Below are 15813 nucleotides of genomic sequence, written 5' to 3' on the forward strand. Positions count from 1 at the left end.
ATTTGACAGAAGAGACACATAAAGATGCCATTTGCCTGTACTGATAATTTGGTAAGGCCTGAGAATTATGTGATAAATATCCCTTTGGCTCAAATTTCCTTGAGCTAAGGGAGTAAACTTTTATTCAGGATCTATCATGTTCCAAGGTAGATGCTTTGTGTTTTTCTCTTTAAATCTTCACCATTGCTCATGGAGTCTTATAATCCCTGATCTATAGTGTAAGAAATCGAAATTCTTTTTTGTGTGTGTGTGCGCGTGTGTCGGTCGTAGGGCTTGAACTCTGGGCCTGGGTGCTGTCCCTGCGCTCTTCAGCTCAAGGTGAGCACTCTACCACTTGAGCCACAGCACCACTTCCAGCTTTCTAGTGGTTTATTGGAGATAAGAGTCTCATGGAGTTTCCTGCTTGGGCTGGCTTTGAACCATGATCCTCAGATCTCAGCCTCCTGAGTAGCTAGGATTACAGGCATGAGCCACCGGGCGCCCAGCAAGAAATTGAAATTCTAAGGTAGATGACTTACCCAAGCTCACACAGCCCTTGAAGGGCAGAGCAAGAACTGACATCAAGTCCTTTACCATCAATCTAGTACTCTTGGATCCCTAAAGGATGTTCTGGGGAGAAGGACTGTTTGGATATTAAGTGTCCAGGGAGTGGGGCTAAGGAAACATGAAACAGTCCAGGTGCCAGGTAGGGAGCCATGCCAAAATCAGCATGTGCCTGGGTCCCCTGAGCCCCAGAGGAAGAGTGTTCCAAAGGCTGCTTTTGCCAGCGCGCATGGATGGAGCAGGGCTGCTCCTTGCAGTGGGCCCGCTGCCCCCAGGGAAGAGCATGTTTGTCCTGGCGTTTACAGAGAGGGCCTGGGCTGGGTCTCTGCCAAGGGGGCTGGCACTAGCTCGGCATTCCTGCAGATTGGACACAATGATTCTAACCCAAATCCCACATATTTGATTTAATCACTTGGGGCTTTAGGGGAGGCGGGGGAGAGGGAAAGAGAGAAGAGTGAGTTTCAAGCCTAATATGGACAAAAAGAGATTCTGCCTTCTCTTTAGATCTGTGACGTGCAGCCAGCAGGTTTGGAGACTGAAATAGTCCCATCTGCATCTGCTTAGCAGTCTGCATGAGGGGCCAGCACCTGCTGCTATGTTCCCTCCCCACTGGGCCTTGTCAGACCCTCCAGGCCTGAGTCCAGAGGCAGTCATAGACTACTACCAGCCCCTTGTGGGACTATAGTCTCTCCCAGCCTCCTTGCGGGGGCTGTAGGCCTGAAGAGCCCATAGGCACATCTCCTTTACCTACCTTTTTTTTTTTTTCCTGTCGGTCGTGGGCCTTGAACTCTGGGCCTGCACACTGTCCCTCAGCTCTTCAGCTCAAGGCGAGCGCTCTACCATGACTTGAGCCACAATACTACTTCTGGTTTTCTGAGTGGCTTATTGGAGATGAGTGTCTCACGGACTTTCGTGCCCAGATTGGCTCAACGCAGTCCTCAGATCTCAGCCTTCTGAGTAGCTAGCATTACAGGCGTGAGCCACCAGGCACCAGCTTCCTTTACCTACCTTTTAAATCCCTCTTTCTTTTTTGCCTGATAGCATACCTTTATCCTGTGTCTTTGTATCTCTTTCCCTCTCTGCTTGTCAGAAAATGAGCAGGCTTTGGAGGTAAGACAGAAAAGACAAAGGCCAAAATGACTCCTGACTGCACAGGAGTCATTAGGGAATGGCTTCATCTATTTTTTTTTAACTTTGTGGCCTCATCTGCAAAATAGAGAAAATAGAGGTAATCATGCCTCCCCTTCTGGGTATGCAATTTGTCTTCCTAGAATGAGGTTGAATTAAGGAAGAGGAAAAAGCAGCTGAGGAGAGGGGACATTTTGTAGCATTTCCCCTGTTGGGAGCATAAAGCTATATGTCTTGCTCTTAGTGAGAATCTACTCAAGTCCTCTAGGATGCCAGCCTTTGGGATCTAAACCCACAAATCACCCTGTAGCCTCTGCCAAACTGCTCTGTCCTTTGCCAACCTCTGTCAGTGTCCTACTAGTAGGAGAGGCTATGTGGTACTTGGTAGGAGCCTGGCACCTTGGGCTGAAAAAACCCAATGCCTGTCCCTGAAGAATAGCACCCTGTCTTGGGGGACCTGGTTGTGTTTAGGGGTTGCTTGGAGTCTTCTACTAGAGAAGAGTACTTAGACCTCAGTTCCAAATAATAATAATAATAAATAATGTAATTCATGCATTCTCTGTGTGTGTGTGTCTCTTTCTTCTTCATCCTGGCCCAGCCAAGCGGGAAAGGGCCTCGGTTGCCAGAGGTGTACTGTGTCATCAGCCGCCTTGGCTGCTTCGGCTTGTTTTCCAAGGTAAGAGACTCTGGCTTCCTCCCCCAGCTCCCAGCTGACAGCTCCCATAGGAATGGCTGCAGCCAGCCAAGATGAGAAAACCACCTGTGTAGAGCGGGTGAGAGAAAGAGAATTCAGGAGCAAGCACAAGTGAGCTCTCTCCTTATTTCCAAACCTGGCTCCTTACCTAGCTGGCTGGCATTCCCCCAGCATCTATGTTAACAGTGTCTGTTTATTTCAAAGCCCACCCTGGGCTGTGGACAGAGCCAGTGTCCTTGGGAGAACCAGGAGGGCCCAGGAAGCTGACTGTCAGCTGGTGTTTCCTTGGCTCAGCTGCTCCACTCTAGGGAACTGAAGCAAGGCGAGTAAGCGGGAAAGAATAGTCACTGAGTGCCAAGGAAAATGGAAGGGTGTAAAGATCCTGGCAGGACAATCCTCCCATCTCCTGGTCTTCAGCCCAGCTTGGGGAGATATCAGGCTGCTTAGGACGTAGAAAGGCAGCTCCTGACACCCTTTCTCTTTGGGCTCTTGGTGGTGGGCACAGGTCCTAGATGAGGTGGAACGCCGGCGTGGGATCTCTGCTGCATTGGTCTATCCCTTCATGAGAAGTCTTATGGAGTCGCCCTTCCCAGCCCCAGGGAAGACCATCAAAGTAAAGACTTTCCTGCCAGGTGCTGGCAATGAGGTAGGGACTGCTGCTGCTCTTCTTTCCAGCCCTTGCGAGGACTGGAATTGAACCTGGCCAGCCACCATTGCAGCCTCTGGGAGGTGTAGAATGCATACCTCCCTCCTCCTTGCTCACCGTTTCACAGGACTGAAAGTGAACCATGGAGCGCTGAATATTGCCCAACTCTTTGCTCCTTCTGGGAATCTTCCCTTACATGTTAGATAAAATAGCACCCCAATTACCTTCCTTTTGTCCACATACCAAATATTTACTGTATATATGCACTCTCCCACAATCAAGGATTGTGCCTGCTTTGGGCAGTGTCATAAAGGACAGAGCTCTGTCCTCTATGAGTTGCTAGTCTAAGCGCAGAGTGTAACAAAGGGTCTGCTTTAGGTTAGGGGGCCAGGAAGGGCTCTGCTGAGAAAGTACAAGTTTACCTGGCACCTAAGCAGTGATTAGAGGCAGCAAAATGAAGCAGGAAGAGGGAGATAGATTGAAGGAGAAGAAGGTGGATGGGAGATTATTTCAGGGAGCCGGAACAGAGAGTGCACAGACAAGAATGTGGGAGGTGCATAGGCTGGTCAAGCAACTGAAAAAAGGCCAACGTGGTAGAAAGGGTGGTAAGGAGGGCAGGGTAGATGGGCCAGGCACCAAACCACAGTGCTCCTGCCAGGCCAAGTTAAAGGCTTTGGATTTTATCTAAGAGGGTTAAGGTAAGATCTGATAGGTTTTTAAAAGGTTGCTTTGGCTACTGTGCAGATAATAGGGTGGAGTAAAAACAGAGAGATTAGCTGTAGTACAGGAAGGCGATAGATGATTGTAGCCCGAGTCAAGGCAGAGACACAGATGGATTTGAAATGTGTTTTAGACTTAGGAGCAGTGATGCGTTGTGTTTGGTGGGAAGGGGAAAAGTAAGTGTGAGGACCAGGTTTCTGGTCTGAACAACAGGTTAGGTAATGGAACCAAAGCTTGATCTGGGAGCATGTGAAGGAGGGGCCATGATGAAGAAGAGGAAGCATTCAGTTTTGTTCCTGTTACTATTTTAGTAAATAGGGAAGAGATAGAGCCCAGGAATAGGCCATCCTCAGTACTGCCATGGAGCAGTGTCAGGTTAATTTGGAAGACATAGGAAGTGAAGAGGAGGGAGCAAAGATGTTACTTAGGAAGCGAGTTGTAAATAGTGACCAGGTACTATCCCAGGTCAGGCTGGGGTCTAGGGGCCAGAAGCCTCTGTGTGTGTGTGTGTGTGTGTGTGTGTGTGTGTGTGTGTGTGAACAACTTGTATAGACAGCTTTTCACTGGGATTGGCTTTGAAGCCAACTAGGAAAGGAAACAGAGTCAAAGGAAACGGGGAGCAGGAAGTCGATGAAAGATGTGTGGATGCTAGTGTGAATGGCCCCAGAAGAAGAAGTTAAGGTTGCAGGAGAGGAAGGAAGATATACTCATTGAGAGTCTTCACTGGAAGACTGGCTTTTATTAGGAGAAAAGGGAAGGCTTACAGATTTTGATTCTTATCTGATGGCTTTGTTTTTCTCAGAAGGGCATCCTCTGAGAGCAAGACATGGGAGTCGGGTTCTAGAAAAGGGAAGGGTTCAGTTCATGTTGCTGAGGGAGAGGGAGACTGACTTGAGATGCATCCTCTGTTAGATGGACATTAGGCTAGTTGAATAATCTTGGGGCAGGACAGCTGACCCTGCCCTGGCAGCCTGAGTCTTTAGATCTGGTCTGCCACCTTCCAGGTTTCATTTCTCATCTGTCTGATTTGGGTTCTTCTTGCTCCTGGTTGCTTTTGTGCAGAAGACATTTCCTCTCTTGTCTCTGAAGTCCAAGTGAAGCAACTTATTTATGGAGTTGTTTCCCTGACTCTCACCTGCGCTGCCCAGATGTTAATCACCCCCTTTCTTTCTCTTTAACACAAGCCTGTGGGCCATGATAGGTTAGACTCACTCAGCCCCATGAGGATTCAGTTTCCTCTCAGGAGGAGAGCTTTGGGACCGGAAAGGATGCAAATGGCCTCTGGTATAATTATGGTGTGGCATTCTCTCTGCCCACAATTACTGAGCACTTACAGCGGCCTCCTCAGTACTGTGCTAATCACTGGACCTTCCAGGAGTTTAGCATTGGCAGGAGAGGCAGGGTAAGACTGGTCATTGTTTCCTTTTTGCTGTTTTTCTGGGGTTCAGAGGGATATATATATACTGAGTTAGAAGTTAAAATTCCTTTACTTGCTTAAATTCCTAAAAATGAATGAGATTGGGTGGGTATAAGCCTCTGGAGAAGAGTTTACTTTGACATCTTAGGGCTATAAGAGGGAATTTGTTTGTCACCCCAATTTTCAGGAAGCCCTCACATACCTGCTACCCACAGATGCTGAGAGACCAAGCATGAGACTAGGCAGGCTTCAGTTGACATCTTTGGCATAGCTTGATTGTTAGCTGTTTCTCTTGCTATCACTCCTAGGGTTCTTTGATACCCTCACCTCTACCCACTGTCCCGAAAAGTAGGTTTCAGGGTCAGAACAGTCTAGGATTGTTCTGGCTGTTCTATGATGTAGACAGTCCTGTCTGACAAGATCTTTGGAATAGCTAGCCTTTCCATGTGTTTTCTTCATCCCTGGCATAAGGCTTAGGATGACAGAGATAAAGGCAGGATGGCAAGACAAACAGCCTCTGGAAGGAAACTTCCTGGCAGGAAAGGGTGGGGACATGACAATAAGGATAACATCCTTGCCTTCCCAGTGATAGCTGAGACCAGAGCCCTGGGATGTGGAGACACAGCTCTTCCTGTGGCCTACGGAGCAAGGATGGACTGTGGGATCTAGTCAGGGCGGAGGCCAAGCTCTTTGCCTGGGGAAATAGGCCAGAGGGAGGGGGACATGAAAATATGAGCCTGTGTGCCTTCCCCATTCTCTTTAGTCAAAACAGAAATCAGTTCTCCCTCTCCCCCACCCTTTCCTGAGAGTCTGCATTGGGGTGCCTCCGCCCTGTTGTCTCCATGTTTGGTTAGCCCTCTTGTGGGAGCAGAGCTAAAGTCTGAGCAGAGGGGAGACTGTACCTTACTGCCGAATAGAAAGATTCTAGAGACCCTTGGAAGGAGAGGGTGGGAAGGGAAACCAACCTGCAGGTGCTTTGTGTGGGGCCCAGGGTGGCCCTCACCCACCTGGCCTTTGCCTGCCCATTTCTTTTGTTCTCCCATAGGTGTTAGAGCTGCGGAGGCCCATGGACTCCCGTCTGGAGCACGTGGACTTTGAGTGCCTTTTTACCTGCCTCAGTGTGCGCCAGCTTATCCGAATCTTCGCCTCTCTGCTGCTGGAGCGCAGGGTCATTTTCGTAGCAGATAAGCTCAGGTAGAGCCTAACCGAAACAAGACGGGGGAGGGCACACTCACTAACTATTACCAAATATCTACCAGTCCTAGTGTATGTTATATACTATTGCACTGGTATGTGGTGATGTGTATGTGTGTGGGGGCTATGTGTGCGTGCATGTGCATATGCATGCTTGTACACTGAGAAACACATCAAGTAGGAAAGAAGGATTAGAAAACTTGGAATGTGATAAAGGGTTGGGGAGCACATAGGCTGGCAGGATTGGGAATCCAGTGAAGGATTAAACATGAGAAGAGGGGGAAGCAGCCATGAGTGTACCAGTGCACCAACATTAATATGGAGAAAGGTAAGAAATGTGTAAGCTTGGTGGTACACTCCTTTAATCTCAGCTAATCAGGATGCATAAGCAGGAGGACTATGCATTTTGAGCTCCCCCCCCCCCTCCTCCGGGTACAGATAGTAAGACCCTATCTCAAACACAAAGCATGGCCAAGTGGTAGAACACTGCCTAAGCAAACCTGAGGAGGCGCTGACTTCAATATCTAGTACTGCAAAAAACAAAACAGTAACAGCAGCAACAACAACAAAAAAGTGTCTGGACCATGACTCCGTGTGTGTGTGTATGTGTGTGTGTGTGTGTGTGTGTGTGTGTTAATATGAAATGGAAGCTGGCTTCATGCTTGTAATACTAGCTACTCAGAAGGCTGAGATCTGAGGATCACAGTTCCAAACCAACCCAGGCAGAAAAGTCCATGAGACTCTTGTCTGGAATAAACTACTCAGAAAAAGCTGGAAGTGGTGCTGTGGCTCAAATGGTAGAGTGCAGCCTTGAACACAAGAAATTCAGGGACAGAGTCTGGGCCCAGAGTTCAAGCTCCAGGACAGGAGGGAGAGGGAGAGAGGGAGAGGGATAGAGAGAGGGAGAGGGAGGGAGAGAGGTGTGTGCGTGCTGGTAGTGGCCCTTTCCTTCAGGAGGAGGCAAGGCTGCCTTTGTGGGATGCTGAGTTGAAGGCACAAAAGCCATCCAGTGAGGGCCTGTGAGCTGCCCTTGGTGGGAGCCCTGGAGTTGTGGAGAAAGGCCAGGTAAAGGGTTGCGGCTGTGGCTGTGGGCAGAAAGGTGGGTTCAGGAGGACTGGCTGTCAAACCACAAAAGAGAAGATGGCTAGAGACTAGAGGGGCCTATGAGTTGGTTTAGGAAGGGTAAGAAACAAGCAAGATGAGTTCTAGGACTTGGTCCAGAGTGTTGGCCCTTATGATTTCACAAGTGGAGGTCCCCATCTGGGATGTGGTGCCAGAAGTGACTGTCATTGGTCATGAGGCATTCTAGGAAGAAAGAAGTCCGGATCTTCTTGATAGCTGCGGGTTTCTTTATTTTTGTTTTCTAAATAACATGTTAGGGTTGATTAGGCTGGAAGAGGATAGGATGTTGGTGATACCTTGTTCTTTATGTCATAAATTTGGTCACAAGCAATGGTATTCTAGAGTGAGATTGATTAGTCCCTTAGCCATTCTACCTGCCATGTGCCTGCATGCATGTGTGTGCATGAGTATATGAATGTATATGTGAGTGTGTGTACGTGTGTGTGTGTGTGTGTGTGTGTGTGTGTGTGTGTGTGACTGAGATGAAGGCAGAAAGAAAACAGCCTTTCAGTGTCTGGTTGCCCAGCAATTCCAACTCCCAGGGCATTTTCTACTATCTGCATGAGGTGAGAATAAAGAGAAACTGGTGAGATGCCCCCTCAGTATTTCTCATGGGGCACTGGGGCAGGAACCCAGGCCCACCTACCAAAACTAGAGCCACTGAACTTTCCAGAGGTGGCCACGGGTTAGAAATGATGACGCTTCCTCTTAAGTTCCTGTCCCAGGCCCAGTGCTTTTGAGTCTGTCAGCGCAGGTGTTCCATGACACATTGTGAAGAGGCCTCTCCAGGTAGCTGGAACCAGCTGCAGGAGCAGCTCCCGGAGCCCCACCCCTGCCACTTTCAGCCAACAGTAGAGCCCTGCCTTGGCCAGACCACAGTGGCCTCTGACAGACCCTGAGATTCTGTTTCTGAAGATTTTACCCCCACGCAGGCTGAGCCTTCTCTTTGCACCCCCCACTCCAGCTCCCCTAGGGCTGTGAATACAGCTATTGTTTCCTGTGGTTTGCAGCTGCCTCTGAACACATTCCAGGACCATTCTGGGAGGAAAATAGCCCAGGCTCCTGTTCTTCTCCTGCTCAGCATTCAAATTCTGCCAATCTTCAGACTTATAAAGGATGTACTCAGGGTTTACCTCAGACTAGAGAGGGGAGAGGTGGGATGGCACATGGACCTAAATTGTGGTGATTCAGCCACCTTCCTCCAGCTTATGTCCCGTTGGTCTTTCTCTTCTTCCCCCCCCCCCCCCCCCGCCTCCATAACTTCTGGGGTGTTTATGCAGCAGGGCTCTGTACTGATTGTACCTAAGGGTCATAAAAATCCTTCTGCTTCCTAAGTCTCTGGCCCATGAGAGGGGACTATGGAAATCAATGTGTCCCCTGACTGAGACAGCCCTTTTCCAGAGCTCTTCTAGATGACTTCTGTTGTCCCCAGGGGAGAAAGGTGCTGGTATTACAAGTGTATATCACCATACCTGGCTGAACTGCTCAGAGAGCCCAGGGCTGATTGGGGGTGGGGGGAAGACATTGATGCAGAGAGAAATGCAGATTTGAAAAGGAGCTGTGTTGCTCAGGGTGCTTCTTGCTCAGCCCTCAAGTAGCTGGGACATTAGGTGTGTGTCCCAGCAACTCTCCTCCTGACAGATGTGGGGGATGCCCTTCAGACTAAGTGTGTCTCATGTTTTTCTGGCATCCCACACACACCAGGCCCTGCACATTTCTGCATGTGCAAGCTGGTATCCCAGCAATTGTACTTGCTTCTCATCTGTGCTTGGGAAGCCCTGTGGGACTTCTGAGACTGGAAGCCTGGAGCCCCCTTGAGGCCAAGAGAAGGATAACCCCACTGAGACCTGAGAGGAAAGAAGGGTGCTTTCAGCCTGATTAGAATGGTACCTGCGCTTCACTCCCTGTTTAGTCAGACCTGTTGCCAGCTGAGGAGAAAGGAGTGAGCAGTTAGAGGACAGAGAAGTAGAAGTGGTTCTAGGCTGAAAGACACCAAAACTGTGCCCCAGCTCTACCCCTTATAACCGAAGTTACTCTTTTTTAAATCACGGGCCCCAGTGGTGAAATGCCCCAGCTGCGACCTTCCTGCTCCTGAGCACTGGATTTGTGTTGCCTCTTGCGGTCTCAGCCTTTGTGCCCCCAGTCTGAACTGATAGCCCCACTAGCTGGGATCTGCTAGTACCTTCTGGTTATTCTTTGTGTGTGTCTTGTGTATGTTCAAGTGGTGCTGCAAACCTCTGTGGCTGTAACCTTTTTTTTTTTTTTTTGGTTGGTCGTGGAGTTTGAACTCTGGGCCTGGGTGCCATCCTTGAGCTCTTCAGCTCAAGGTTAGCCTTCTACCACTTGAGACACAGTGCCACTTCCAGCTTTTTCTGCTTATGTGGTGCTGAGGAATCAAACCCAGGGCCTCATGCATGCAAGGCAGCAAGCACTCTACCACTGAGCCACCTGCCCAGCCCCAGTGGCTGTATCTTGGTACAGTCTCCAATGTGTCTAGAATTGGTGCCCATGAGGCCATGAGCAATGGTCAGATGTGTGTGTGTGGGCTCTGCCACTTAAAGATCAATCCCCAAGTCCTTTAGTCCCATTAGCATCTTTGTTGCATTGGAAGTTTGACATAAAAGGATATTCTGAGCCTCCAGCAGGCTTTTAACTATCCTTCTTCAAGGTACTGGGCCTGGACTGGTCAGGAGATAGACCTGGGCTCAGGGACTCTGTCTCTCTGTCTATCAGTACCCTGTCCAGCTGCTCCCATGCTGTGGTGGCCTTGCTCTACCCCTTCTCCTGGCAGCACACCTTCATTCCTGTCCTTCCGGCCTCCATGATTGACATCGTCTGCTGTCCCACCCCTTTCCTGGTTGGCCTGCTCTCCAGTTCCCTTCCTAAACTGAAGGAACTACCTGTGGAAGAGGTAGGCCATGTGGAGAACCAGCTCGGAGGGATGGGTGGGGACCGAGACCTCAGGAGGTCAAGGTGGGGAGAGAGAAGGCTGCTGGGATCTTCCTCCTGGGCTCTCCAGGCCTCTATTTAGCTCTGTCCTTTCTCCTAGTGGGTGGGTGGATCTATCTCTGGTTGGATTTTTTTTTTCCTGTCTTCTGTCCCTGGGTAAATGGAGATTTGGGGACCTGTTAGAGGCCTTTGCAGAACTCATTCCCCGAACCCCACTGCCTCTAATGACTCCTTTTTTCAGGCGCTGATGGTGAATCTGGGATCTGACCGATTTATCCGGCAGGTAAGAGCTTTAAGGCTGCAGAACCTCAGCCTGCTCCAGTGGGCTCCAGTCTAAGAACAGTGGGCTCTGTTAGACAGGCCCCCAAGCACTTCACACCATCATAGAAGTCAGTCTTATGGTCTATGTGTTGAGTTCCAGGTTCCATGCTCACAGAGTAGACAGGGGTGGGGAGATGCTGACTTGGGAACCCTCACCCTCAACAGGATCTGCCTTTCTGGTTGGTGTCATTGCCTTCGGAAGGCAGTATTGGAGTGTGAAGAACAGAGTGTAGAAGTCTGGGCTCTGCCACCTTAGAGCCACATAATCTTGAACAGGCTTCACAACTATGAGGCAGTGCTCTTATCTGTGAAATGGTGGTGATGATAGCACCTGCCCTGAAATATCCTGGGGATTATAAACATTACTAGAGTGTGCTTTGTAATGTGAAGGTTGGCAGCCATTGTTGCCACCTGCCAAAAGCCTGTTGATCATGGAAATTCTCCTGGCTTCTTACAAATGAGCATAACAGTCTATTATACAGAATCTATTACACTGCAGCATTACAAGGCTTCAAGTTGTGGCTAAAGAGTCTGAAGTTACTGAGACGCAGGCTGTGGCACAGTCTCCCTGTACCTCCACATGGAGCTGAAGACAAAAGGAATAGGAGAGACTTCAGTCAGGGCTTAGCACGCAATAAATGCTTGTCACTGTCAGCTGTGGTTATCATCACAGTGTCTTCCTTCTCCTGCAGATGGATGATGAAGACACATTGCTACCCAGGAAGTTGCAGGCAGCTCTGGAGCAGGCTCTAGAGAGGAAGAATGAATTGATCTCCCAGGACTCTGACAGCGACTCCGATGATGGTGAGGGAAGCTTTCCTAAGCAGAATCTTTCTGGTCCCAGGCTTATGTTCTGGGTCTGGGCTTCATGAGTCCTGGACCCTATTCCTATGCATCAGACCCTTTTTAGGTGATGAGGCTCCAGGTGTAGGACCTTGGTCTCACTCAGTACCTGTTTTCTTTTTTTTCTGGTACTAGGGTTTGAACTCAGGGCCTCGAGCTTGCTAGGTCAGCACTACTATTTGAGCCATACCCCCAGCCACTTTTTGCTTTTAGTTGTTTTTCTAACAGAGTCTTGTACTCTCTGTCCAGGTGACCTTGATCTTTACGTTCCTTTTTATGCATCTCACATAGCTGGAGTGAAAGTCACACACCACTACACCAAGCTTTTATTGGTTGAAATGGGGTCTCACTGTTTGCTTAGGCTTGCCGTGAGCTGTGATTCTTCTCATCTTTGCCTCCCAAGTATTTGGGATTACAGGCCAAAGCCACTATGCCTGGCCCCTTGCATGTTTTCTACCTTAGGATATTTGGGAAGGAAAATGCAAAGGCAGCACAGCTACAAAGACTGGTCCTTCCCTTTGGGTTTTCCTTCAAGCCATTACAGAAGCTGGAAGGCCCTTCCTTTGCCTCAGAGGCTAGGAAAGTAGTAGTATATTGGTCGCCAAGTTCTACTTTAAATCATTCATTCATTCATTCATTGTCTGCCAGCTTCCCTGTTCGGAGTTTTGCTGGGAGCAGGGAAGCTGTCGACTGGGCTTCCCCTGCAGGCTCTTGATCTAAACCTCGTAGATTTTCTTTTCTCTTTCAGAATGTAATACCCTCAATGGACTGGTATCAGAGGTGTTTATCCGGTTCTTTGTGGAGACTGTTGGGCACTACTCCCTCTTTCTGACCCAGAGTGAGAAGGGGGAGAGGGCCTTTCAGCGAGAAGCCTTCCGCAAGTCTGTGGCCTCCAAGAGCATCCGCCGTTTTCTTGAGGTTTTTATGGAGTCTCAGATGTTTGCCGGCTTCATCCAAGATAGGGAGCTACGGAAGTGTCGGGCAAAGGGTAAGGTCTGAGGGTATGTGTGTGTGTTTGAAATTTATACTAGGAGCCTCAAGCGTGATAGACAGGCACGCTGACACTTGAGCCCTGCTCCAGCCTTTTTAGTTACTTTTCATGTAGCTTTTGTCATTTTTACCTGGGGCCACCCTCCAACTGTGACCTTCCTGCTTATGCCTCCTATGTAGCTGGGAGTACAAGCATACATCATCACAGCTAGTGGGCCAAGCTTCTTAATCCCCCTTCTTTTCTAATAGAAAGTTGCAAAGGAGTGAAGTTCTCTTGTCCTACTAGATGTCTTTACTAGGCATGCACGGGTGGAGGCAGGAGGCAAGACAGCAGGACTTTTACATACCTCAGAGCAACTTGCCCTTGACTGCCCATCTCTTTCTCACATGTCATTATTCATTAGCCAAGGACTAGATCCAGTGATATGGGGGCTTTTGATGTCCCAAGGGGCTGGGAAGTCCTTTGAGGATTGGGCTGTTTTACATGGTTATTTGATCTCTAGTTATCAGTTCTCTCTAGGGTTTGTCTTTTCCAGACCTTTGTGTCTAACCTCAGGGATATTGTTTCTTATTCCCACTAATATTACCCAATTTAGTTTGATAAACCTTTTAAACCACCACGTAAGAGTTTATAAAGGAAGCTAGAGGCACCTATGTGGAGGCTGCTCTGAATAGCAGGGTAGCCTCATCACTCTACAGTTCAAACATGTGCATTCAGCAGTGGCAATCTGTGGTGACCACTAAAAATCACTGGCTGAGCCTATAGACTTCTAGTAACTGTTCTCCTCCCTGGTTCCCTTTTTCCTCTTCTCCAAGGCCTCTTTGAGCAACGAGTGGAGCAGTATTTGGAGGAGCTCCCTGACACTGAGCAGAGTGGGATGAACAAGTTTCTCCGAGGCTTGGGTAAGCAGTCTTGTTACTAATAAGATTGCTGTGCAGTCAAGGAGGGAAATCCTGGGTTTTCTACACCCTAAAATACTGTAAATCAATGCCAGCAGGTAATTATTCAGGAGCTGTAGACAGAGCTGGAGGGGAGCCTTTAGTGAATGAAGATCAAGTGCCCAAGCTAGTGCTTCTAGGGCATTTAGCACAGGACTGATCAAACTGCAGAACAAAATGAAACCCGATCATCACATAAGTTGGGTCTTTCTGGATATACACCTTCCTGAGTAAAATGAGGACCGCTAGGGACAATGAGCTTTTCTCTAGGTATAAAGGCCTATGGAGCAGCAGTGTCCCGCCTGCAAAGTCCTACTCCTTCAAACTCACTGAGATCACAGGCCATCATTATCTCAGTTTAAAGGAAAGCTGAAGTCAAAGAGGGTTAAATAGTTTACCCCAATCATAGGTTTGAATGTCAGTGCCTGAATTAGTGTCTTCATCACCCAGATTGAAGAAGGGTAGGATGGATGGCAAGATGGTAGTAAAGGTCAGAAGAAGTGTATTGAAACATTCTCTCTTCTCTCTGGCTAACAGGCAACAAAATGAAGTTCCTTCACAAGAAGAATTAAAAACACCTTTCCCAGTAGCGGGAGTCCAGTGCCTCAAGAGGCTGGTGGGGAGAGGGCTCAGCTTGGGACCCTCCGGGCTGCTGTGGCTGCTCTGCCCCGCCCCACAGACCCCCACCTCCAAGCCAGCCCACCGCTGCCTTCACCACATCCCAGGATACTGTTTGTACATAGTCTGCTATTAGCCTTCTTAACTGTTTTTGTAATAAGCAAAGAGAATCTGGTAAATATCTGTATATTCCCAAGGGGCTGGGTGCTTTTCCGCCTTGCCTGAGAATGGATGGAGTGTTGCTGGGTGCTGGTGACTGGCCAATTATGTGCAGCTGACTGTCTCAGCCGAACCACTGATCTTCCCTGGAGGCTTCTGGCCTGCCTGCCTGCTTGCCTGCCTTCAGCCCCTGCTGCCAGTCTCGGGCCCTGGAGAGCAGACACTGTCTTGTTATGTACAGGAGGACTATTATTTTTAATCTTAGAGTTTCTATTTTTTTTTTCTGGTAGTCTCCTCCCTCTAGCCTGTTTTTGAAAGGCAAAGTTTATTTGTCTCCATTTGCAGCATGGAACCAGGTTCTGGACCTGGTGCTGAGATGGTCAGTGAATTATGGGACGCCCACCCTCAGCTCTGCCTGTGTGCTCTCTGGGCTCTGCTCCCAGCCAGTGGTGGCCACGTGGCCATTGATGCGGTACAGGGCATCCTTCCTTCCCACCATCAACAAGTGTTCTCAATAAACAGTGTACAGCCATTTGGGCCCAAGAGCCCCATGTGTTCCCTGGCTTCATTATCTTGAGTTCTGGGAATGGGCTGAGAAAATCAATCAGGGATACATCATGTGAGCAATGAATGAGTGGGTTATCTTCAGTATGAGTTCACTGACCTCCCCTAAAATTGAATTCTCTGGCTTGATTTCTATGACTAGACTTCGAAATCACCAACTATTATTTGTTTCACTTCCTTCTCCAGTAGCTAGCTGTTCACTCACATTTAATGATGGGAAGAATGCTCTTTAGCACCACCACTAGGTGATATCATAGGATGTCCTGACATTCGTGGCCCTGCTAATGGCCAGGCCTGGGCTTGGTTACAGCCGTGACCCATTGACAATGATTTTGGGGGGGGGGGGGGGGGGGGAAGGTGGGGTTGGTAATGGGGCTTGAACTCTGGGCCTGGGCGCTCTCCCTCAGCATTTCAGCTCAAGGTTAGTACTCCACCACTTGAGCCACGGTGCCACTTCCAGTTTTCTAGTGGTTAACTAAATATTTAAGTTTGTCTTTCCTGCCCAGGCTGGCTTTGAACCACGATCCTCAGATCTGTCTCCTGAGATTACAGGCAAGGGCCACTAGCTCCCAGACCTATCATTTCTCAATCTCCCACTTTTACTGAGGCCCCAAGAACTTTTACAGATGTGATCAAATCATAAGACATTCTTCTAAGTTTTTCAACTTTTGTTCCTTAGGTAAATCTCAGAGGAATGTTTCCTTCCTCACTGCTGGGGCTGTGAAAACCCACACTGGCCACACCCACTTAGAATGGGCTCTCAGGCCCACTGAGTGATTGTATGGCAGGGCACAGAAGCCTTAGGGGAGAGGAGATTCTGAGTACAGTTGGTCTCATGTCTTAAGACTTCCCAAGTTCTGCTTCCACAAGCCTGTCCTCTCCATTCCTAAACTATGGATTCTGAACCCTGTCAGATTTTTAAATAAATGCTATAAAAATTGCCCCCCTAACTTTTAAGAGAAATCC

The 15813-nt window shown here is 48.8% G+C and overlaps 1 protein-coding gene across 4 annotated transcripts in view; it reads left to right on the forward strand.

Moving 5' to 3' along the window:
• Positions 1–14828, forward strand: part of Dennd2b (DENN domain containing 2B) — a 110376-nt gene extending 95548 nt beyond the window's left edge. For all 4 annotated transcript variants that reach the window (XM_042691474.1, XM_042691473.1, XM_042691475.1 and 1 more), the window contains exons 12-20: positions 2270–2347; positions 2871–3011; positions 6194–6342; positions 10198–10375; positions 10655–10696; positions 11427–11538; positions 12326–12565; positions 13384–13470; positions 14044–14828. In XM_042691474.1, the coding sequence (XP_042547408.1) occupies positions 2270–2347; positions 2871–3011; positions 6194–6342; positions 10198–10375; positions 10655–10696; positions 11427–11538; positions 12326–12565; positions 13384–13470; positions 14044–14078 (1062 nt within the window). In that variant the 3' untranslated portion in view covers positions 14079–14828. The remainder of the gene's footprint in view (positions 1–2269; positions 2348–2870; positions 3012–6193; positions 6343–10197; positions 10376–10654; positions 10697–11426; positions 11539–12325; positions 12566–13383; positions 13471–14043) is intronic.
• Positions 14829–15813: the final 985 nt, after the last annotated feature.

This window comes from Dipodomys spectabilis, unplaced genomic scaffold (assembly GCF_019054845.1).
Source record: "Dipodomys spectabilis isolate Male_0828 unplaced genomic scaffold, ASM1905484v1 ptg000145l, whole genome shotgun sequence".
NCBI classification, from domain to species: domain Eukaryota; kingdom Metazoa; phylum Chordata; class Mammalia; order Rodentia; family Heteromyidae; genus Dipodomys; species Dipodomys spectabilis.